Source organism: Rattus norvegicus, chromosome 7 (assembly GCF_036323735.1).
Source record: "Rattus norvegicus strain BN/NHsdMcwi chromosome 7, GRCr8, whole genome shotgun sequence".
NCBI classification, from domain to species: Eukaryota; Metazoa; Chordata; class Mammalia; order Rodentia; family Muridae; genus Rattus; species Rattus norvegicus.
In genome coordinates, this window is record NC_086025.1 from 40,195,101 (window position 1) to 40,218,763 (window position 23,663).

A 23,663-nucleotide genomic window follows, 5' to 3' on the forward strand; every position below is an offset into this window, starting at 1 on the left:
TAATACTTTTTCCTATCCTTACAGACCTTTACCTTTCTGTGTCTTTCATTAAACCTTACCTGCAAAGTAATTGTCTCTTCTGAGCTGTGATTTCTTTGATGACTTGGTAACCGAAAGTTTATTTTTGTTCTTTTTGAATAATGCTAGTCGCACAGACGGTTCTAGGGGAAGAAAGATAAAAAGACCACCTCTATGTTACTCCTTCTCTAATACCACCATATGTTTTCTTTATGTTTTTACTGCATACATTTATATTTCATTATAAACACTCTATGGAGCTCTGTGTAACAAGATACCTGTTTAAATTTGATAATATAAAGTAATCTTAGTTAGAAGATCAAATGTATAGTTCTCATTTAGTATAATGACAGAAATATTAATAATACTGTGAAAATTTGAATGTCTATACATTTTCAGGTAGCATTTTCTTATTTGGGAGTCATGCTATTTATGGGAAGATAATATAGTCAATATATCCTCACTAAACTACACAGAGAGCACATATAAGAGATAGAAGCATGATATCAAGGAAACAGATAATAGAAAAAAGTAATTCTACATACAAAGTGTTTTCTCCTCTGTACTAAATAATTTATGTAGCAAGGAAGTTATATAAACTCTTGCTGTATTTTAATGTTATGAATTGTATTAATCTGGCTAGAATATTGCAAAGTGAGCCATTGTGAATATAGGGCTTTATAATTTCTTATTAATAAATAATGGTTTTATGGAATGGATAAATAGGATTTGGCCCTGTATTCTTTAGCGGTTTTCCAGTTTCTGACTGCACACTGAGAGGAGAAAAGAAGAGCATCTGTAGAAGGGGGCTCTGTGACGAGCTCCTAGTACTCTGTAGTAGTCTTCCAGCAGTAACTGAGCCCCACTGAGGCTCATTTGTGTGTTTACAACACGACACTGAAGTTATCAGTCAACGCTTGGCTCTTTTCTACCTTAAGGTATTATGATCATTTCGAGGTTATGTTTTTGTTTATTTTTTTAACAAAAATTCACTAGGAATTAGCAATAATAAGTGTGCAGACGTGCCATCGCTCAGGTAGCAAATGTCCTATAAGCCATTCACATATCTAGCGATATCTCAAAAGATGTATAAGTCAACTTGAGAAGGTATAATTTCACAACCCTATGTAAAGACTCAGTTTTTATCACTATCTTAATGCCATTCTTCTCACACAAAAATATCATTAAATGTAGTTATTGTATATTGTTTAATGACAGGGTCTCATATAGCATAGCGTGGACTCAAACTTTTTGGATAGTCATTAACATCAATCTACCTGCCTCTACCTTCTGTGTGGATTTCAGCCATGCACAGATATGCCCAATTTTGTGAGCTGCTGGTGGCTGAACCTAGGGCTTCCTGAGAATGAGATAAAGGTTGCTCATACTGAACAACTGTGTGAGCTACTTTTATATTGCTGTAATAAAACACCAAGACCAAAAGCAACTTAAGAAAGACAGGGTCTACTTTAGCTTATGGTTCCTGAGGGATAAGAGTTCATTGGTGCAAAGTAGAGTCATAGCAAGAAACAGCAGCCTTGCTCTGAGGACCAGAGTGCTGGGAGCTCACATCTTGAACCAAATGCACAAATGGCAGAGAGCAAACTCAAAGAGGCAAGATTTTTTCTTCCATTTTTATTAAATTGGGTATTTCTTATTTACATTTCAAATGTTATTCCCTTTCCTGGTTTCCTGTCCATCAGACCCCTAACCCCTTCCCCTCTCCTTCTATATGGGTGTTGCCCTCCCCATATTAAAACCGTCCCTTTTGACAAGTGTTCTTACCTCCTAAACCTCTCCAAACTGTAACCAACTGGGGAGCAAGTGTTCGAATGCCTGAGACCATGGGGGCACTTCTAATTTAAACTACTATAATCAGCTCGCTGGCCATGGTCTTATATCTAGAACATAATTTGAAATTAATAAATTCAACTTCAAATGTTTTCAAAGGCTTTTAAAGTACTAACATTGATTGGAAGTTGAAGGTCTCTTCTGCTGACTCTCTCTCTTTTTTTAAAAAGATTTATTTATTTTATTTATATGAGCACACTGTAGCTGTCTTCAGACACACCAGGAGAGGGCACCAGATTCCATTATAGATGGTTGTGAGCCACCATGTGGTTGCTGGGAATTGAACTCAGGACCCCTGGAAGAGCAGTCAGTGCTATTAACCATTGAGCCATTCCAAAAAGGAGGAATGGGAACATAGCAAAGTAATATTAGACTTAAAGCAAGACTGGATCCCAGCAAGGCAAACACCAAATCCTACAGCTTCATGTCTAATGTCCAATACTTTCATTTCAAAGGACTAGGTGGCTATTTCCCTGCAGCTATGCTTCCTGCAACATACTTCTGTCTTTGGATGGCTCTACTCCCTATATACAGTCCTTATAACAGACATTCCACAGCCAACATCTTAGAACATCCTTTGGAGTCTAGGATTCATGCTAATGCATTCACACCATAGTCTTTTCCCTTTATTGGGTCTTCATACAGGAACTCCTTTGTCACATTCTTAGTATGAGACCATGGAGTGAAAATGCAGAATTTCTTGTATCCATCATGTCTCTAAGGCCAGCATCACATGGAAAACACTGCTAAGTTTGGCTTGGTGTGGACCCTGGCCCTCTTGAACCACATTACCACCAATATTTGTTTGCATATACAAGTACTAATTTAAATTTAACTTCCCAAATATGAATCTAAAATTTACTAAAGACCCACAAAGCCATAAATATATAATTTTAAATGTTTATTAATAACTTTAATATTGAGTTAGGTGCCAGATAAGTTAGTGGATTATGGAATTTAATGTGAAATAGGTAAAGAGGCTCAACTGCTTTATGATTCAGAGTGAATTCCATTATTGTTTTTGGAAGCACAACAGAATAGTGTTTGACTGAAATTCTTATTATTTCTAGAATTTTTGAGGTAAATAAAATAAATCTTAAGTAAATTTTGCTTTGCTGAGGTTTTGTCATTATTAATCCCTCTCATTTAAAAATTCATTAGCTATTTTTGGAAGCTCTTTTCCCACATCTCGTGATCCCCTTAAAATGCACTAGATGAGTGTGTTAAAACACTCTACATTTCTTACTTCTTGAATATGACTTAATAATACAAAGCGGCTTAAACCATTTTTATTGAAAATAAAGCCAGCAAATACCCAGTGACGAAGAATCATATACGTGATACTTTCAGGAACTAAAGAGCCAATGAATCATTTTTATCCTTCTGTCTCACCCTTCCTTTAAAAATATTAACCTGTTTTTACTTCACCTTATTTTAATTAGAAAAGCTTAAATTCAACAAGCATAAATACGATGTATACAGAGAAACATGTATTATGTCTGCATTCTACACTTTCTACCCTTATATTTTGCCCGCTTCTAGGCACCCAAATCCCTCTACTGAGAGCTTCTGAAGAGTGTGAGGCATCAAAACCAGCCACCCACTCCCTTTCCCCAGCCAGCTCATCTAGTCTTACTTCCAAATATGCTTGCTACCCTCAGGTTATTGACCCTGCATGTTTTCAATAGACTTGGGCCTCTCGCCTTACATATGGTTGGTGTTCTTCGTGGCAGTCCTGAATCTTAAACTTCCCTCAGAGTCTGGTAACTCGGATTCTGGTAACCAAGTTCTGAAATACCTTCTGTGTGGAGGGCAGCAGAACAGACAGAAACCACACAAAACAGGACTAGTTACTACAGTTTCTAGCTGATATCAATCACAAGGGGGAAAATTACTTACTAGGTAAAACAGCAACGATCTAGATCCAAATGTCAACTGTGTAAACCATGACAACATCACAGAAATCTTAGACTTCCTGTCAAGAATGCCAAGCAATTCCTCCACCATCTTCTCCTTCTTCCCCCTTCAGCTTCTCTTTAGCTTTTTCTACTTAAATAATACTTTGTAACAAAGAAATAAGACAAAACAAACAGGACTGCTTCGGAGGCCTGTATTGTCAGCTAGGCAGGACACTGGGTCCTGCTGCTCTTTAAAGCAGCCGGCCTGTTATACCAGCAGATTTCATCAGGAACAGGAACAGGCTTTTCCCCAGGCTTTGCAACCACTGTAGCTCCTCAACTCTGCTTCCTGATTAACCAGTTTCTCCAGCAGTTTTTTTCCCCCCTCTCTTGGCGATCTACTCCTTCACCCATTATTATCTCCAATCAGCGGACGTTCTGCCCCTGCCATGTTTTCATTTTCACCTTAAATACATATTTTTGATTCATATTCCTTGACTTATAAAAATATATAAAACCTATGAACAGAAAATATGAAGCGCTTTTTCCTGACCAGCCATGACCGCCGTATTTAATGCTCCCATACTCTGTGTGAATGCTAGTCTTCCTTGAGGCTCACAGCTTTGTTAGAATGCAGAATAGCATCAACTCCATTTAATTAACAGATCCTGGCCCATTCCAAGGCCCTCGGCCTGCAGAACTAGCAACTCTTACAGCACTTTTGCAGACAATGCTGCCCTCTCATGGCTCCAAATTTTCATGTTTGCAGACTTTCCGTATAAGATGTGCTTAGTATTCCCATTAGTATTTAAACTCTCCTAGTAGGCATTTTCAGGTTTAGCAGAATGTGGATAGTTAAGTAAATATTTAAATATTGTTTTTGAATATTAGTGGCTAAAACTTTAAATGATGGTCATTTTCAAGTAAATTAATGACATCACCAGTATCATTATGAAAACTGGAAAGGCAACGGCAGTTAGATTAAATTTTAATCTCTAAAAGAAATCTAATCACAACCTGAGTAAATTAGCATTAAATAATATACTCTGAGATGAAAATAGTGTAAGCACCATAAAATTAATAGAAGATAAATAAAATAAAATATAAATAAATTCATTCAAGGGGGCCTCTTTTTTTTCCTTTTTATTCCTTTTCATTTTTAACTTTCACTTATTCCAACTGATCTGTCAACTGTCAGGAGGGTATAGGGGAAAGCAATGAGAACCATAAAAGGGTCGTTGTTAAATTCTTTATTAGACTCTTTTATTCAGATTTTGAAGTCATTGATTTTGTGTCTTTAATATATTGATTTTTTTAAAAAGGCAACAAACACGTGACAAAGAGATTTAAAATTTCCCTCTGTGGTAAAGAGTTGATTGGCACTATGTGGTCAGCTGATGGTCTACACTTTGAAAGTCACAACTGTCACCTAGGACTTTTCCTAATAACTTAATGCTTATTCAACACCGCCAAAACATTAAGTTAAAAATGGAGTCACATGTTTCACTGTGGGTTTTCCCTTCTCATTTTTGACCCTATCACGCCCCCTTGTGACTGATAAAAAGAAACTCTTTTACTTAATTATATCTAGGTGTAACCCCAAATTCAAAACAACATTATACACCAAAAAAGGAAACTTTACAACTATGCCAATACTGCTTGGTGAATCCTTTGCAGTGAAACATTTAATTGGCTGATCAAACTTTATCAGACTTTCCTTAAATAAGGTTTCCATGACAACAGCAGGACAAAAGACATCCCCAGTGGCAGAATCATATAAGCATTTTACCGACATAAACTTTTCCTCAGTTCTCACCAGGGAAGGAGACTGCAAACATGGTGTTATTTCTTTTTAAAGAAAACCTAGCAAAATAGGTGCGGAATTGTGACTGGGTCAGTTCTCAACCTATTTTGCCTTTGAACTTGGCTCAGGGGTTCCATGTATTTTTTTCTATTATTCTTAAAACAGCTCCTTTTGAGATTCATGTAGAAGGATAGAAAAACAAACCATAGGAATGAAGAAGTTTATTGAACAACTTTTTTTTATTGTATTGTATTCCGCATACCCAGACTGAGCTTCGAGACTCCCTTAGTTTTGAGTTACAATTTCTCTGAAGTAGCCAGTGGTTTGGTTCCCAGTAGATAACCTTCATAGGGATTTATAAAATGAGTTGAGAGCAGACATAGACAAGGGGAAAGCACTGTACTTAAATTTATTTTAAAATGTTTAAATGTTCAATGTTTGTATCTGACAATCAGTATACAAAATTACAGTTATCTCAAGAGGATGCAACATGGAAATTAAAATGTTTAAAAATGTTTAAAAATCTAAAAATAAATTACCATGAATTTATCAAAAGCTACTGACTGATATGAAACGTATTTTATGTATTAAAATGTATTTCTGTTATTTTAATTCAGATTTTAAACTATATATGCATATATGTCAGAATTTAATAAACATTCAAAGAAACAGGTAATTTCTGAGCTACACGTATAATTTTTTCTTGATTACTTGTAACAAAACTGCTCATTAGAAGAGTATTTATATTAAGCTCATAAACTCATGAGATTATAAAGATTGAAGGTAAATGTAATAATATGTAGATAAATTTAAAGTTTTGAACAAATATAAAAATCATAACCATTTGCTATTTTTTGCCTCATATCTCTGCATTTCGCATGTATATGTAAATGAGAAGAGACCAAAGAAAGAATACTATCACAACTGGATAAAAAATTATGCCTTCCAATTTTTACCAAATTTTTCAGTCACGAGAGAAATCAATTGAGTGTGTGTGTGTGTGTGTGTGTGTGTGTGTGTGTTTTCATGTGTGAACATCTACAGTTAAATCCACTAAACTGATGTATTTAGTTTACTGACTAGCCAGGTCATTTACGAGTGCACAAAGAAAGGAGCACATTCAGCGGATGGTTTTTTAATCAACATTCCATGATGTACCTTCCAGCCCAGACACAAATTATAACAAAGCTGACAGAGCACACAGCACAGAGAAAAGTCACTGCCCATGTATGTAAAGCAGGGATTATTTTTAAAAATAAAAGAGCAAAATATAACATTAAGTGCGATTTATAATTTTCTTTGAAAATCGAGGATTTTGTAGTTATTAGCTTAGATATAATTTCCTGTGCATTAATTTCTGTTTGTATTAAATACAACATAGAAAACATGATTTAAAAATTTTATAGTCAATATCACAACTACTGCCGCTCAAAGGACATGACTTACCTAATTTTTTCCTTAGTTTCCTTGATTTCATTTTCTTTGCTCTCTTTAGCATTTGCTGAGCTGTAGAGATATCCTTAAAGCCCCTATTAAAAAGATACAGTGAAAATATCTAAAGTATATTTGGACATAGATATACATGTAAAGGTACATATTTGAAGTGTATTGCATACAATACATCTACAATTCCAATTATTAACTTATTTCAAAGGTACGTTTAGTAAAGACTAATGACTACTTGGATCCCCCAAAATATCTGTCTGTGATATCCAGTAGTCCTTCAAATTCTTATTTCTTTAGTGCAAAATAGAGGACTTACCATTCTTCTGAAATTTTTTCCTCTTTTTCAGATTGCAGTAAACTCTTCCTACTTGATTTTGATTCAGGTGTCCAGGATAAAGTTCCACTTTCTGATCTGCTAACGAAGTGCATGTTTTTAACAGAATCACCAGAATTGCATCAGCCCCTTTAAAAACTACAAGCTGTTATTGTCTCAAACTTGGAAATAAAATCTATTTAAGCTACAGAGGAGTTTTATCTTGAAAAGTAATAAAAGTCTGCCATTAATTTAAAATGTTTACATTTCAATTACATGGAGCATATTTCAATCCTTTTGCTGAAAGGACTGGGGTCCTGGGACTTTTATTCTAGTGCCTCTCTCTACCTGTCAGGTCATGAAGACCTGTTTGCACAATTATTGCATTATTTCACCGAAAGGTGAGTTTTGCATTGCTTTAATGCATCTAACTCACACATTTTTCACATTAGAATTTTCATACTTTAACATTACACATTCTTCATCTTTTAACCGAATCATGCACATCGATTTTTATGGCTATTCTCCTTCCATAAGGGATGTGTACTTTTGTCTTTGCCATTTCTAAGTCAGTGCTGATTTAACTGAGCAACTTAGCTTACCTGCTACTGAACTGCGTGTGCTCTGACGACAACAGATTTTCTCTCTCATTGCAAAGCCATGCTTGAGCTGGATGAGCTGGTACCGGGGGTGAAGTTTCATCATGTCTCAAAGTCCGAGTGTTCTTATGTTAAAAGCATACAGAAATGTAAAGGAAATGGAACAATTCCAGCATTTGTATTGTTATCTCACTTGGGTCAGCCTGAGCCATCTTAAAAGGGAAACTCATTACAAAATTAAACTGATAATAAAATGAAATTTCTGGAACATGCCTCAATATGCTTTTGTTACATGGGGAATAGTTTGCTTTTTTGGTATAGCTCACATATACAAAATGATTAATTGCAAAGATCTTTAGAAATCTCGGAAAACGAAAACTTCAAAGATTATCAAATAAATAACAGATATTGTGGTCCCTTGACCTCTGGCTGAGGATCCTCAGCTGCCCCTATCCGTGTGCATTTCTGCATTTTTAAAGAACTGTCAGCCAGTGATTTTTGTCTGCTGCCAAATATGCAGCTGAGACACATCATTATTTTTTTTTCTGGCTACTGTGAAATAAAGCATTGAAAGAAATCCAAAGTAAAGAAAAAATAGAGAGTAAATGAAAGAAAGGCTACATGAAAAATTACATCTGGGGATGAGGAGGAAGTCAAAGGCTTCTAGAAGTAATCATGTTTTTCAAGCTAATAAATTGTATTATTAATCACCACAGCATAGCAGAACCTTCAGAAGCCAGACGAGATCGAGCACTCAGAAGTTTCCATGACATGTTACCTTTGGCCAGGGCAGCTGCTTGGAGAGAGGCAGTGTTTGTGAAGGGAAGCTGGTGGAATCTAAGGCTGGCCAGTCTTTCTCCAAGGCATCCTGCATGAGTAATAACATTAGAACGGACAATGTCTTCCTTGCAAACCTTTACCATGGTTCCTTTACACTGTACAATTTGCACAAATGTACACAAAGTCCATGAGGTCTTTTGTGTATAGGAAAATTTTACATTCTTCAGTGAGAGGCTGCACCTCTGGCTAAGGCATTCATTATAAAACGCTTGATCCACACACTTTGGTTAAGGGAGGAGCTGATCAGTGATTGCTCTAAAAATGAGGTGAACCCTGTTCTGAGTTCATTACTGACTCTCTGCTGTCTAGAAGTAACCAAGAAAAATCAGCATTAAGCCTATTGTGGTGCAAATCACATTTTCTATTAAACACTGTTATAAAGACCACATATTTTAATAAATTAGAATCAGTTTTCCTTAAGTATTGCATATAAGCTAGGGTTTGCTTTAACTTTTACTTTCAATAATCTTACAAGTTTTATTTTTACAGAAAGGAGAAATTTATATTCCTGGTTTAAAAACATGTATAGTATGTCCTTTCTGATGCAATTATATACCAAAACAATTCTTCAGGCAGGAAAAGAGTTAATTTATATGTCAAGTGTGAAAGTTTTACTGTGTAAGACTTTTCTCTTCATCCTGAATCATGTTTGTTCCACTTATACAATTCCCAAGTCGATTCTTTATTCAATAAAGTTTTATTAATTACATGAATGGTGCATATTTAAGGCATAATTATCTGAATTTTATGTAATTGGTTTATCTTATCTGCTGTATCTTAGAGTAATCTGTGATTCTTTATGAACAAGGATCACCAGGACACTTAATAGCATTTAGAAGGCTGTAAAATAGCCAATCCCTTTGAAAGGTAGAGTGGCTATATTCTGAGAAAATGCTAACAATTTTTGCCACTTACACAAGTTCAGTGTGCCTTGCTTATTGAATGACTACTGAAAAATGCGAGACTAAGCCACTAGTCACTGCTGGTAGGCCAGACAGCAACACACTTTTACTGAGTCATTATTCTTAGGAGACAAAATCAAGGTCATGGTATTCCAATATCACATGAACATAACAACTATACACAGTAAAATTTTTTATGGGATTTCTTATTACACAAGAATTATTAACACACAAATATCTATCTCACAGTTACATTTAGTTTAAGAATTGTAATTGGGAAATATGGAATAAGTTCAAGAATTTAATTATATGGTGATTCTATCAAGTAAAATGTATTAGACATCTGAGAGAATTTTAACCATTCTTATGACAGTAAATACACTTGTTACTGAATTTCACAATAAACTTAATTTATCAATTCTACTAGAAAGAAATGTTTTAAAGTACTATGTTGTACACAGTAAATGTACAAATTTTATTTTTCAAACAAAGTATTCAAATATTCCCAAACAAAGGATTATTGGAGATACAGGGAGAAGGCACAGGAAGAGGACGCTCCCTGGAAATTTTAATAGTTTTCTCCCCATATCTGAGGAAGATAAGATAAGAAAATGGCAGCCAAGGAACACTGCTGTGGTTCTGAGGAAATAACAATGAGAGGGAAAAAAACTGATGGTTTTCAAAGTTTGGAATGAGAAAGGTGACATGGAGGGCATTTGTATTCATTGTTTTTGAAAATAAGATATTAAAACTGTTTGCAACTATTGATGCTGATAATATTACCTACTTGCTAAATCATGTCAGAAACCCAGGAAACTCCCATTGACTTCTACATTCAGGTTGGTTTCTCTGTCTCATGACAGAATATAAAATACCTAATGACTGCCCTTTAAAAACAAAGAAAAGAACTGAAGTTCGATGCAAAATTCCTGACAAGACTGAGATTCAGGGTCTTAAGGTACTTATATTTTTTTCTGAGTGGTAATGTATATTTAGACAGGGAAGGGTCACAGGTTGCTGAACAGCAGCTATCATGGAATTAATGATCTTATTGTAAGGAAAATGGTTAAAATGCAGAGTGTGTGTGAAAATGAGATGGTGAAAACTAGGAAAAGACACGGTGCCCTCTGCCTACTGGTTACGACTGGCTCCTGACTACTGGGAGACAATTTGTGCTGTCGATCTGGCGTATACTAATCTTCCTAGAACTTTAAAATACCTGTCAAATCAGTTCATCTTTTTCTCTCCTCTGGAAATCTAGCTCCCCACCCTCACTCTATAGCACTGCCCCCTACAGAGCACCACAGTAGCAGTAAAATAACAGCAGTGCCCTTTACAGCAGGTTTCTCTCTAGTGGCATTCCCATAGTAGTGCTCTCTACCACAGTTCTACCTGTAGCAGTACTCCAATAGCCTCACTCCATACCAGTACTCCAGACAGACGTTCTCCCTAAAGTAGCTATCTCTGTAGAAGGTCTTTCTATAGCTATTGCTGTATGCTCCAATAGCAGTATTCCATAGAACAGCACTCCGCTAGAAACACTCACTAGCAGAAGTCCTGTTTCTACAGCAGGACTCAGCAGCAGTACTAAGTTTAGTAGTTCTCTCTCTAGCAGCTCAGTTTAGAGCAGGTCTCACCTTACCATATTCTCTATAGCAATATTCCAATAGCAGTTCTCCCTAGGGCAGGAATCTAACAATATCTCTCTATATAGCAGTATTCATTGTCTTACTACAGAAATTACAGCATCTAGAAATAGTATTTTCCTTCTCAGACTACTGAAGTAGGATATAATGAATTTGAGCAGGTAAATTGAAAACAACACCTTAGATCCTGGGAGATAGATAGGGGAGAAAGAACAGTGACCCCTGTTTTTCAAACTAGCCTATACTTTCCCTTTCCAAGAAAAATTCTCCCACGGGGATCTACCAAACTAGTTAAAGTATCTGAGAGTTCATTTACTGATGGATATTCCAGGATAAAATCTAGACTAATGACAATGACCTCAGTTAAATACACTGAGACAAATTACATGAATTCTGCACCAATCTTGTGAGTCAGAACCCTCAGTGGCCATGGGAGTGCAATGTGAGGAAAATCTGTCTTTGTAGAACTAAGGTACAGATAGATATTCTTAGGCAACTATTCATTTCTGAATATTTAGGGTAGCTTTTGATGTTCATAATAAACGAGTGAATGCTGCTGCTATTTCTTCAGGGTAGAAAACAAGTTATTTGCTGTACAAAATAACAAAATAACCATCAACTGGAATATAAATAGTATGTGGTTCCACATGTCAGGATTAGTTGGAGCATGCTTTTCAGATATTTTACAGGGAAGATCTATGAAGAAAATTGTTAAACACAGTAAGTTCTTTCTGCATGAAATGAAGTTCACTTTGGTCTGGAAATCTTAATTCTTCCACAAGCATTCAGAATGTATGCTAATATAACTTGTTATATTATATGTAGGAAATATCATACACCTCAAAGTTCTTGGCACTTAATAAATTTGGGTAAAGTATATTTAATAAAACAAAAATAGATGTTGGTGAAAAGTGTCTTTGGTTGCTCTACGGCATGGTGTTTAAGGCATAAAATCATAATAGACTGACATGTGTATCTGATCCCAGGTACATGGTCAAACCAGTTTTATACTTATTTCCTTTCAATAATTGCAATAGGAATATTGAAATGCACTTCTAACAAGCCGTGAATGTGTGGTCATGTTGTTTCCATGTAGCTATCCTGGCACCAAGCATGGTGTCTGCCATGGGATAAGCACTCAGCAATTCCCGATTAAAAGAGAGTACGTTTGAATTAGTTCTATATGACTGTGTTGTGATATATCTTGAAAATTCAGAATTTGATTCAAAATATAATTATTTCCATTACTTATATTAATAAAAGAAAAAAAAGTGGTCAGTTAGGTCATATACATTGTACACGGGCAATTTTAAGAAAAGTTAAAAATAATGGAACCTTCTGGTTATTTGATTACATGCTCTGAAGTTGTATGGCAATGGGAAGGAAATGAAAGAATCAAAGGAAGACTGAAGTAGTTTCCTAATGAGTACTTGCTTTACATTATGTGTTTTGTTAAGTAGTTGGAGGAATGGCTCTGCTGGCACAATGATTTTGGAACCCCTGCATCCACATAAATGTTAGACATGCTAGTATCAGCAGTATTAGTGACAGAAGGGTATGGGGAGAAAGTATTCCATTACATACCTATATAATATTGTCAAAAATCAAAATCAGTAATAAAACAATAAAACTGTATAGTTTAAACTATACAGTTTAATACAGAGTAATAGCATAATTTAAATTATGAATTCAATATAACAAAATGATTAGATAAAGTAGGAAATATTATTAGTGAAACACTTGATAGGACAAACATAAACATGTCGGTCTCTAACCCAAGGCAATGTTTTAACATTGAAATTGGCAGTGAATTTTTAAAATAACAACACAAAAAATCATATGCAACAGGAGAAAAAATAGACACATAGGATTCATTGAAATAAATACTTCAATCCAGCTCAGAAAACAACAAAGTAAATAAAATCCGCATTACAGAATATCTGCAGCCAGGTAGTGATGGTGCATGACTATAATCCCAGGTTTCAGGAGGCAGGGGCAGGAGGATCTCTGGGTTAGGGGTCAGCCTGGTCTAGATAGAGAGAGTTCCAGGACAACCAAGAACAGAAAAATCCTGTCTCAGGAACCAAAAAAAAAAAAAAATAATCTGCAAAATACACATCTGGTAAGGAGTTCATAACTAAGGTGTAAAAGAAATCCACAACTATTCCCCCGGAATGCATGTACAGCACTTTCTAGGATCTGTAAGACCTGAAGATCAGTAGCTAGCCCTTGAAAAACTAAACCAACAAGAAAGACTTTAAGTCTATCCAATGAAAAACATGTAGTTAGATTTAAAGAAAATAAACAAAGGGTCTGAGTAGATGCTCTTTAAAAACACACACACATACACAAATGACCAACATGGTTCTGGGAAAATACTCAATATCATCATGTTCAGAAAAATGTGCACCAAGACGCAGTGACATGGTTCTGCATGCAGAAAAGATGGCTAGTAATAAAAACACATATTATAACAACGATACAACAATGCGTGAAGAATGAGGTCATTCATATTATTGGAGTGAATATAAATTATCATCATCCATATTAAGAAACAGTATAAAAATCTCTGTAAAACTAAAAATTGAACTAAAAATAGATTAACTGATCCAATAATTTCTCTACTTGGTATGCATCAAAAGGAAATAAAATCAATGTGTTAAAGAAATGCATGGGCCTCGTGTTTATTACAGCACTAGGCATAATATGAAATCAACTTAAATTTTCATCAGTAAGTATACAAACAAAATGTGGTGTTCATAGAGTAGGGTAACATTTAGCCAATAGAAATGATAGAAAGTCACTTGCAACAAGGCAGATGAGTCTGGAGGGCACTGAGCATTTAAAATAAACAAACAAAAAACCTGTGTCATTGTACTCATGTATGTGGAATCTAAGTGAGTTGAGTCATAGAGGTAGAGTAGAATAATGATTTCAGTCTGTAAGGACAGAGTCAGAAAGGGGAAAAGAGATGTTGGTTAAAGGGTCAGCATTTTAGTTTGGAAGCTGGAGTAACAGTTTGAGGAATAATGTGCTTGCATGAAAGTATAAGGATCAGTGTCCAGAATCTCAGAACTTACTTAAATGCTGAGCGTGACGGCTTGTCTATAATCTCAGCATGCAGGAAGGAGAGACAAGGAATTCTTGGAGCAATCTACTAGTCAGAATACTCAAAATGTCAAGTGTGGGTTTTACTAGAATCCTAGCCTCAATATAAATGGAGAGTGACTGAGGTGAACACCCACTGTCAACTTGGATCCTTCACATGCATGCAATGTTCACTCCTACACATGTGAATATACACATACATACACATATGACACATAGACATGCATAAGCAAAGAATTAATTTAGAAGAAAATGCAGTTCATTATCATACATTACAACTATTACTTAACAACATATTACCTTCTTGGTATAATTCTGAGCAGATGACAAAGAGATTTCCTCTACAAAACTGATAATTTCTTTTAGTAATGCGTACATTAATTAGCTAAACTTGGTTATGTGACTATTCATACATATATGCATATTTTAAAACATCATGTTGCAAATAATAAACAAATAACTTTATTGACCACTGAGAAAGTAGATATAATTTAAATGAATCTTCCAGCATTAAAGGATAAAATCATAAAAGAATATTAAAGAATATAAAACTGTGTGAAGCATTTAGATATCTATCATAATATTTCTTCACAACTTTTTCACCAAAAAGAAAAACAAAAACAAACAAAACACAAAAATTTGAAGCAAATTTCTACAAGAATTTTCCAAAAGTATTGAAAGACATGAACCACAAATTTAAGAAGATTTGACTTCTCTTAAACCAAACAGGAAAATTCAAAGTCAAATATGCTGAGGTTTAGCAACAACAATCATAAGAAGAGAAAACAAACTTAAAGAAATTGGCAATCTGTCAAATTTCACTGAAAGTAGAATAAATATTATGGAGACCCTGTGAAGCAAAGAATGATGATCACAGGGCTATTAAGGAAGAAAGAAAGGGTTCATAAAAGGTCAAAGATCAAGTAAAAAGCAAATGATAGAAAGAAAAGAAGAAAAGTAAAAATATTTGGTTAATATAAAAGGAGGGGTCACAAGAAAGCTTAAAAACTGAACATAGAACAGATAGGGCAAATGGGGAAAAAAAGAAAATATCCCTAAAAGAATTAGTTATGCAGAGAAACTAGCATAAAAGGAGAACATATTTTACGAATGGTTCAATGACACAGTGATTTCATTGTGATTTCACTGCATTCAGGAGTTGTGGAATATTCCATTGGGATCGTCAGTCATCCTTTCCCATCAATAAGTTCCAGATTCAATCACAAATCCTGTCTAAAATTTATGTAGAAGAGCTACAAGGATGGCAGCATAATAGCTGACATTTTCCTCTGTGTGCAACAAGAGAGAAAGAGAGAGCGAGAGAGAGAGAGAGAGAGAGAGACAGAGACAGAGACAGAGACAGAGACAGAAGAGAGACAGAGAGAGGAGAGACAGAGAGAGAAGAGTATGATGAAAATGCTAGCAATTTACTTGCTTGCAGAATATGCACACCATTTTCTTCATTTTCTAAATTTGTGTATGCATTTGTATGTCTCTTGGTTTGTGCATATGAGTGCAATGCTTTTGCAGGCCAACAGAGGGAGTCAACTATCTGACTAAAATTAATGTGAAAATGAATAAAACTTATGAAATTATCTTTAATATGCAAATACACCAAATACTTAGGAATAAGTTTAACCAAACTAAACAGAAGGACTATAAAAGAAAGCTTCATACTTTCTAATGTAGTTACCTAAAAATGTCTCTATCTTTCTGTTGGCACTATGATAACAGAGCTGTATGTATATGGGCTGCATCCCCAGGTGGGGCAGGCTCTGAATGGCCATTCCTTCAGTCTCTGCTCCAAACTTCGTCTCCATATGTCCTCCTATGAATATTTTTCTTCCCCCTTCTAAGAAGGACTGAAGCATCCACACTTTGTTCTTCCTTTTTTTTGAGCTTCAGGTGGTCTGTGTATTATATCTCGGGCAATCCAAGCTTTTGGGTTATCAGTGAGGGAATACCATGTGTGATTTTTTTGTTATTGGGTTATCTCACTCAGGATGATATTTTCTAGTTTCATCCATTTGTCTAAGAATTTAATGAAGCCATTGTTTTTAATAGCTGAGTAGTACTCCATTTTGTAGGTGTACCACATTTTCTATATCTATTCCTCTCTGGCTATTATAAATAAGGCTGCTATGAATATAGTGGAGCATGTGTCCTTGTTTTATGTTGGGGCATCTTTTGGGTATATTCCCAGGAAAGTTATAGCTGGGTCCTCAGGAAGTACTATGTCCAATTCCTGAGGAACCTCCAAAGTGGTTGTACCAGCTTGCAATTCCATCAACAATGGAAGAGTGTTCCTCTTTCTCTATGTCCTTGCCAGCATCTGTTGTTACCTAAGTATTTGATCTTAGCCATTTTGACTGTTGTGAGATAGAATCTCAGGGTTGTTTTGATTTGCATTTCCCTGATGACTAAAGATGTTGAGCATTTTTTTAGGTGCTTCTAGGCCATTCAATATTCCTCAGCTGAGAATTCTTTGTTTAGCTCTGTTTGGTAGCTAAACTAGAATGATGCTACATTTAAGATATTAATATGCTTTGAAAAGCAGTTAACCTATTTTCAAAATAACCAGACATTTAACATTAGAAAAATACTTTTATATAACTAATTCTCAGCAATGTGCTACTTTGTTCGAAGGCAATTAACTGATGGGGCTGTTGGATTAGAGATAGGATCAGAGACCCTATCACGTACCACTGGGAACATGATAGCATGGTCAACATCAATCTCTACATTCACCATTTTCGTGTGTGTGTGTGTGTGTGTGTGTGTGTGTGTGTGTGTGCGCGCGCGCGCGCGCACGCACGTGTGCATGCATGTATGTATATATATATATCTGTGATAAACTTCAATTTATTAATTATTTGTAAGAGGTTCAAAACAATATTGAATAATAAAAGAGGACGAACATTCTTAGATAGTGTAATAAAATTACTAGTGCAATTAATTTTGCACTTCCAACTCCAACTATGAAATAAGCCTTATTCGAATAAGATCATTATCTTTGTGCATCATTTGGCCTAATAACTAAAAGAGCATGAAGTAGCTTACAAAGAGGCATGGCATATGCTGCAGACACGTAGCACAAACAGCAGAGCAGACAGCTCAGACTCCAGACACGATGGAGCCTGATGCTTGCAGACATCGTCACACTGCTCAGGATTATGCACCGTTGATAAAATTGTTTACTTATTTCTGGAATTTTCCACTTTACATTGTCATAGCACAAATAAGTTGGGAGGTTCATATTCACTTAAAATATCATAATCATGAAATGCAAAGAGCTGAGGAATTACTCTATTTAAAGGAGATGAAGGAAACAATGCCAAGTATTTGCCATCTGCAGTCCAAGCTAAGTCTCAGACTAAAAGTTGGGCTTTCTGAAAAGGTGCAAATCTGAATAAGGTCAAATACATGAGAGTGTTCTATCAATGCTTCCCCCTAAAGTTTCCAGTGTGGATAAGTAAGTCCCTAACCTTAGGGAATCTGGTTCAAGAGGACAAAATGCCTGGTAGTCATTCCATTACCCCTTAGAGTCTGTACATAGTAGGAAGACAGATTAAGAAGAGGGTAGGAAGTAACAGTGGCACCTATCATATGACATTATTGGTCACCTTAGAGCATGGCTCAGAATACACAAAGTAGCCAGGGTGTCTTTAAAGGTGATGATTACTACAGCATCTGCAGCAACCAGCAGAAGAGTTAGCTTTAACCCAGTCTAGCAAAATACTACTAGAATAACTTTTGTTTGATGCAGTTGGCACTTACCTCATCAAATTCAAAATCCTCTAAATCTATTTCTTCATATTCTTCTCCAGATTCTTCATCCTTGATAGCCTCTATGGCGGTCACCAGTTTCTTTCGTAAAATAAAGCCCTTCCAAACTGCCTGAACAAAAATGTGAAGTATGTTATGCCGGGTTACAGATCAAACCCTAAACCAGATTCTCTATGTTATCCCACTAGGAAGATAAAACATCTTAGAACTTAGTTTAATGGCTCAATAATCTGTTTTTTGAACTTTATGTGACACGTACAACTGCAAGATAAATTAAATAACCTCATGTGCCTGAATCTCTTGAGACTTCCTTTGTGGTAAGCAGAGAAGAATCCTTAACCCTCCCTCTGCTGCACATGTAGGTCAACCAATCAATTATCTGACAATTCCTCCAGGACCCATTCTGAACCAAGAAGAAAGACATATTTAAAAGGTCAATTTTGCTCATTTTCAAATCATTATGTTTAAAGAAAGACTAAGCTCATTTAGAAAAGCCCCAGTGTATTTAAATGACCATGTTAGGGAGATGGTATCATGGCCCCCAAATAAATTAATTTCAGGAAAAAAATTAAGTCAGCATAGAATAATGGAACTAAAAATAGTCAAGTATTTTAATAATCCTGGTATAGAAAAGCTCTCCAGCCTATGTCCCAAGTACAATAAAGCTCCAGAGAAGAGATGATGTTCATATAAAGCTGGAGAATGAATTGTTTGCATTTAACAAAAATAGTAAATTATAAAATTAATTTTTAAAATGGTTACATATAACTGTTAAATGACACATCAGCAAAAGCTTGAATTTTCCAGCTTTTCTAGTTTACACGGTGAGTGCCAGGCCATGTCTCAAACTTAATAATAAAACATTTAATTCTGTAAATAATCAACCTTTGTTAATTAAATATGAGTTTGAAACCATGTTATTAAAAACTGAAGTAAGTGTATATGATCTAACAGGAATCAATTAGAAAATGAAAATATGATCCACACTCTATGGGTAACTCTAAAAGGTATTAAGGTAATTTTTAAAATGAATGCATTTGATTGTAACCTAAAAAACACACCACAACGACAAATTTGACTGTAAAAAAGTATTTTAGAACAGTTTCATAGCATTTATATTGCTATGAGAATCAGAACATACAAAGTGGCCAGACTGTATTCAAGGACAGAGATAACTCACATCTGCAACGACCTCTCTCAGAAGTCAGACCACATACTTCTCAGAAGGAAGCAGAATCAAAACCTAAGCCATTGGCCAAGAACTATTGAAAGTTGTCAGAGGACTGATAGCTTCTGTGACTTTATCCCTATGTAGGACTCACTGAAGAATGCTCCCTACGCTTTGCAAATGAATCAGACAGCTTGTTCCAACACTAGACCCATCCATGGCACCTTTCTACTGCAGCAACCTCCAATCAAAAGCATATCTGAAGCTTCCCATTTTCCCAACTATAAAGCATGCACATGTTAGTCTCTGACTTTGAAAGGAGGGAGGAGAGAGGAATAAATAAGGAGTTGAATAAATTAAGAAGTTTAAAGTCTTAAATGTAGGTTTAAACAAACTATGAATCAGTGATTTAAGTGATCAGTATCCTGTCTTGTGACCCACCATATATAAATATGAGACAGTAAATACCATTGATTTTGAAGTTCATTAAATGTCTCTCACATCTCTCACAGATGATCGAGCCTAAAACATGCAAACAAGCCTCAGCTTTCTATTCTGGTAGGGATAGAAAATAGACAAAATAAATACAGCAAGGTTTTCTAGCTTGATTCAGCCGTGAAGGCAGAGACTTATGGCTGAATAAGGTACTGAGTATAGGTTGTTATTGAAGGGTAGGAACTTCAGCCTTTCATCATTTCCATTTTTACTCCAAAACCTGTGAGTCTCCCTGGCTTCAGGAATAGGAGGTTTACTTTCTAGTCTGGTACACTGTCAGAAAGACCAGTTCTATCTAATTCAATTCCTCTCCCCATCCTTTATTCACAAAGTATTGTCTGTTCTAGAACTTCCATTTCCTGCCCTACTTTTTCTAAATAGAAGAAAGTAGTTTCTATCAAATCACTCTAGCAACAGATACAACTTAGCTTCTCTCAACATAACCTTAGACATGAAAAAAAGACAACAAAGATCGAGAGCCAAGAATGTTAAAAATTCATAAAGTAAACACTAATTCTCAAAAAAATAGTAGTAACAAATATGGAAGAAATGGGTGTGATGGTATTTGTATCTAACCCCGTACCTGTAAGTCTACTGCAAGCACATCAGGAATTTAAAGTTAGCTTTGTCAACATAATGAGGTTGAAGCCAACATCATTATCTCAAAATACAAACAATATCAACAAACTCTTCTGTTTCCATTCTTAGACAAATGCTTCATTTCCAAGAAAAGCAGGTAGTATGTCTGAGAGTGCAAAGGGGATTATATTCTCATTTAGTTTTTAAACCATATCTTTCCTTCTTGCTAATATGTCTTTTACCTAACCTATGGATTTCTAATTCAGCTTAGGTGTTTTGCCAAATAACACCAAATTAAAAGCTAACTCTGTTGTTTGGTAAGATTGACATAGCATGGAACCACTTTAATATAAACATTTGTACCCTTAGAAAATAATCACATAATCTTAATCAGAGAAGCCTCTCTTCCCAGTGAATTGCAATGAAAGTAGAGACTGATGGATGCATAAGGTGCTGAGAATGAGTGATATCTGAGTGCACATACTTGAGTTATGCATACCATTCCCCCAAGAGTCAAGGTATAATGCAGAAGAGTGTATAGAAACTCTGCAAAAGCGTGAATTCAATAGAGAATGGCTGAAAATTGCCCTCTGGGCAAGCTAGTGCCACTGCAATCAAAAGGTCTCAATGACTATTGTGACTTCACTGGGTCTTCCTGTAAATGGACCAACAAATAGCCAAGCAGTGATGGAGAAATAAGTTAAGGGAACAACACCCCTCATTAGTGAACTATTGTATATAGGAAGAGTCACAGAAGGGGGTGTGGCAATGACTTCAGTCATATTGCACTGACTGGTGACTTCGTAAGACTCCAATGGAGCTTTGCATTCCAGTGGAAAGACAGAAGATCATGGTCATCCTATCTGTACCCACAAACAAAAAATAAAATTATACATGATTGCTATATATTAATTATATAATATACATATAATAAATGCAAATTTATATATCATAAATGATCATATGTTGAAGGATAATTGATCACACTATGAACCCTGAGATTGTATATTTACTGAAAAGCCCTGTTTCTAGTTGTGGTGGGGTTAGCCCTTAACACAAACTTTAATCCCTCTGGCTGGAATGCAGACATACCCTTAGTACACATTTTTAAAACCAAACAATGAAGAAAACGTTAGTTTGCAGAAGGAAGTTCTGAGGGTGATATCTAATTATGTGGTTGACAAAGTAACAAATCTGAAAAAGAGTTGGCAGAATAGGAAATGAAAAGAAAGCAACTTAAGAGAGATACATATAGAGAAAAGGAGGAAGCAGGTTTACTAGGAGAGTTATACACAGAAATGTTGCAGAGAGAGAACAAGATAGACATAGATGAAGATGGAAAAAGCCAGAAATATGGGCCCGGAGGAGTTGTTAAATCAGTAGGGAGAGTTCAGGAAAAAATAAAATAGAGTACCGGGAACCCCAATGGAAGATTAGAGAAAGGACTGAAGGAGTTTAAGGGGTTTGCAATCCCATAGCATAAACAACAATATCCACCAACCAGACCTCTCAGACCTCCCAAGGACTAAGCCACCAACCAAAGAGTACATATGGAGGGACTCATGGCTCCAGCTGCATATGTAGCAGAGGATGGCATTGTCCGGAATGAATAGGAGGAGAAGCCTCCAGTGAAGGCTCTTTTCCCCAGTGTAGGGAAACGCTAGGGCGTTGAGGTGGGAGTGGGTGGACAGGAAGGAGAGCATCCTCATAAAAGCAGGGAAGGAGGGGTGGGGGGGGGAGCCCCGGAAAGGGGATAACATTTGAAATGTAAATACATAAAATATCCAATAAACAAAGAAATAGAGAGGGTGAGCTTACTCATCAGTAAGTCTCAGAGGCTGAAAACATTAAGATTACAGGGACACTAGAAGCTCCCAGGACTAGGTGAAGGCGTAGCAGTAAGCTTCGGAGACAATAATTACATCCGGAGAATAAAAGTTACTTTTATAATGGGCATTCACTAAATTTTTTTAATCCTCAAATCTTGCCTCTTATTTTTTTTCCTAGAAACTCTATTTACTTAGTTTTCGAAGTCAGAAAAATCACGTGATATTAAGTTAAAGATCATATAAAGAGGCTGAAGAGATAACTCAGCAGTTAAGAATGCTGGCTGCGGGGCTGGGGTTTAGCTCAGTGGTAGAGCGCTTACCTAGGAAGCGCAAGGCCCTGGGTTCGGTCCCCGGCTCCCAAAAAAAAGAACCAAAAAAAATGTCTTGAAGTTATGAGTTCAACTAGTTAATTAATTAATTAATTAAATTTGCCCATTAGCATGCAATGTAGCATTTTCCTTCTGACATTTTCATGAGTATTTTCTTGTGATTGAGTCTCCCTTCCCCTAATCTCTGCCATTTTTCTAGACACTGGGCCCACTGGATCTATCCTTCCACTTTCAGAATTCCTCCTTTCATTTTCACTTTTTGATATTTTTAAAGTTTTTAATTAAAGCAGGCATTTGCAGAACTTTAATTTTTTGTTAGAGTTTTGAAATATATTTCTAGAATATATTAGGTTAATATAAATTAGGTCAAGTGACTAGCTTTCATTAAAATCATAGATGATTTGACAAATATATTGTGGTTGTAGTACTTAGAGACAGTAATTAAAAATCTTCCATCTAGGGGTTGGGGATTTAGCTCAGTGGTAGAGTGCTTGCCGAGCAAGCACAAGGCCCTGGGTTTGGTCCCCAGCTCCGAAAAAAAGAAAAAGAAAAATCCTCCATCTAAAAAAGTGCAAGGCCAGACCTTCAAAGAACTAATGTTACTATTCCTCAAGTTATTCCATAATAGAAAAGGAAGAAACACTTCCAAACTCTATGAAAAATTTTTTTATCACTTCAATACAAAAACCAAATTGAGATATATTAAGATATGATAACAGAATGATAGTCCAATCTCCCTGATTATTAATTAATATAAATGTAAAAATTATCAATAAAATATTTGCAAATTAAATTCAAGAACATATCAATAAGATCGTTGACAATCAATCCCTGTCATTTATTGATGCGTGAATTGTTTACCCTATGTATACGACAGACTCAAAGATAGAGACAACATAATCAGCGTATGCTACTGACTTTCTGGTTAGTTTTGTATGCTAAACATTATTATTAGCTATAGGAACAGTAGTCAATGAACTGAGCAGGTCATTAAATAGAAACCATAAATTGGAGAGGGAAAAGCGGTGAACAGGGACATGAAAAGATAAAAT

General features: G+C 35.7%; 2 protein-coding genes across 3 annotated transcripts in view; both read right to left on the reverse strand.

The window, feature by feature from the left end:
- LOC120093145 (leucine-rich repeat and IQ domain-containing protein 1-like) overlaps nt 1–8,650 on the reverse strand; it is a 125,601-nt gene extending 116,951 nt beyond the window's left edge. Inside the window, exons 1-5 of the mRNA XM_039080113.1 lie at nt 8,641–8,650; nt 7,933–8,054; nt 7,334–7,429; nt 7,018–7,100; nt 60–161 (exon numbers count right to left, since the gene is read on the reverse strand). Coding sequence (XP_038936041.1) covers nt 60–161; nt 7,018–7,069 — 154 coding nt within the window. The 5' untranslated portion in view covers nt 7,070–7,100; nt 7,334–7,429; nt 7,933–8,054; nt 8,641–8,650. The remainder of the gene's footprint in view (nt 1–59; nt 162–7,017; nt 7,101–7,333; nt 7,430–7,932; nt 8,055–8,640) is intronic.
- A 7,285-nt stretch (nt 8,651–15,935) lies between these two features.
- Nucleotides 15,936–23,663, reverse strand: part of Lrriq1 (leucine-rich repeats and IQ motif containing 1) — an 85,339-nt gene continuing 77,611 nt past the window's right edge. The window contains exon 18 of one of the 2 annotated variants that reach the window (XM_063264416.1): nt 15,936–18,322. In XM_063264416.1, coding sequence (XP_063120486.1) covers nt 18,167–18,322 — 156 coding nt within the window. In that variant the 3' untranslated portion in view covers nt 15,936–18,166. The remainder of the gene's footprint in view (nt 18,323–23,663) is intronic. The other variant, XM_063264417.1, reaches the window with a different exon arrangement.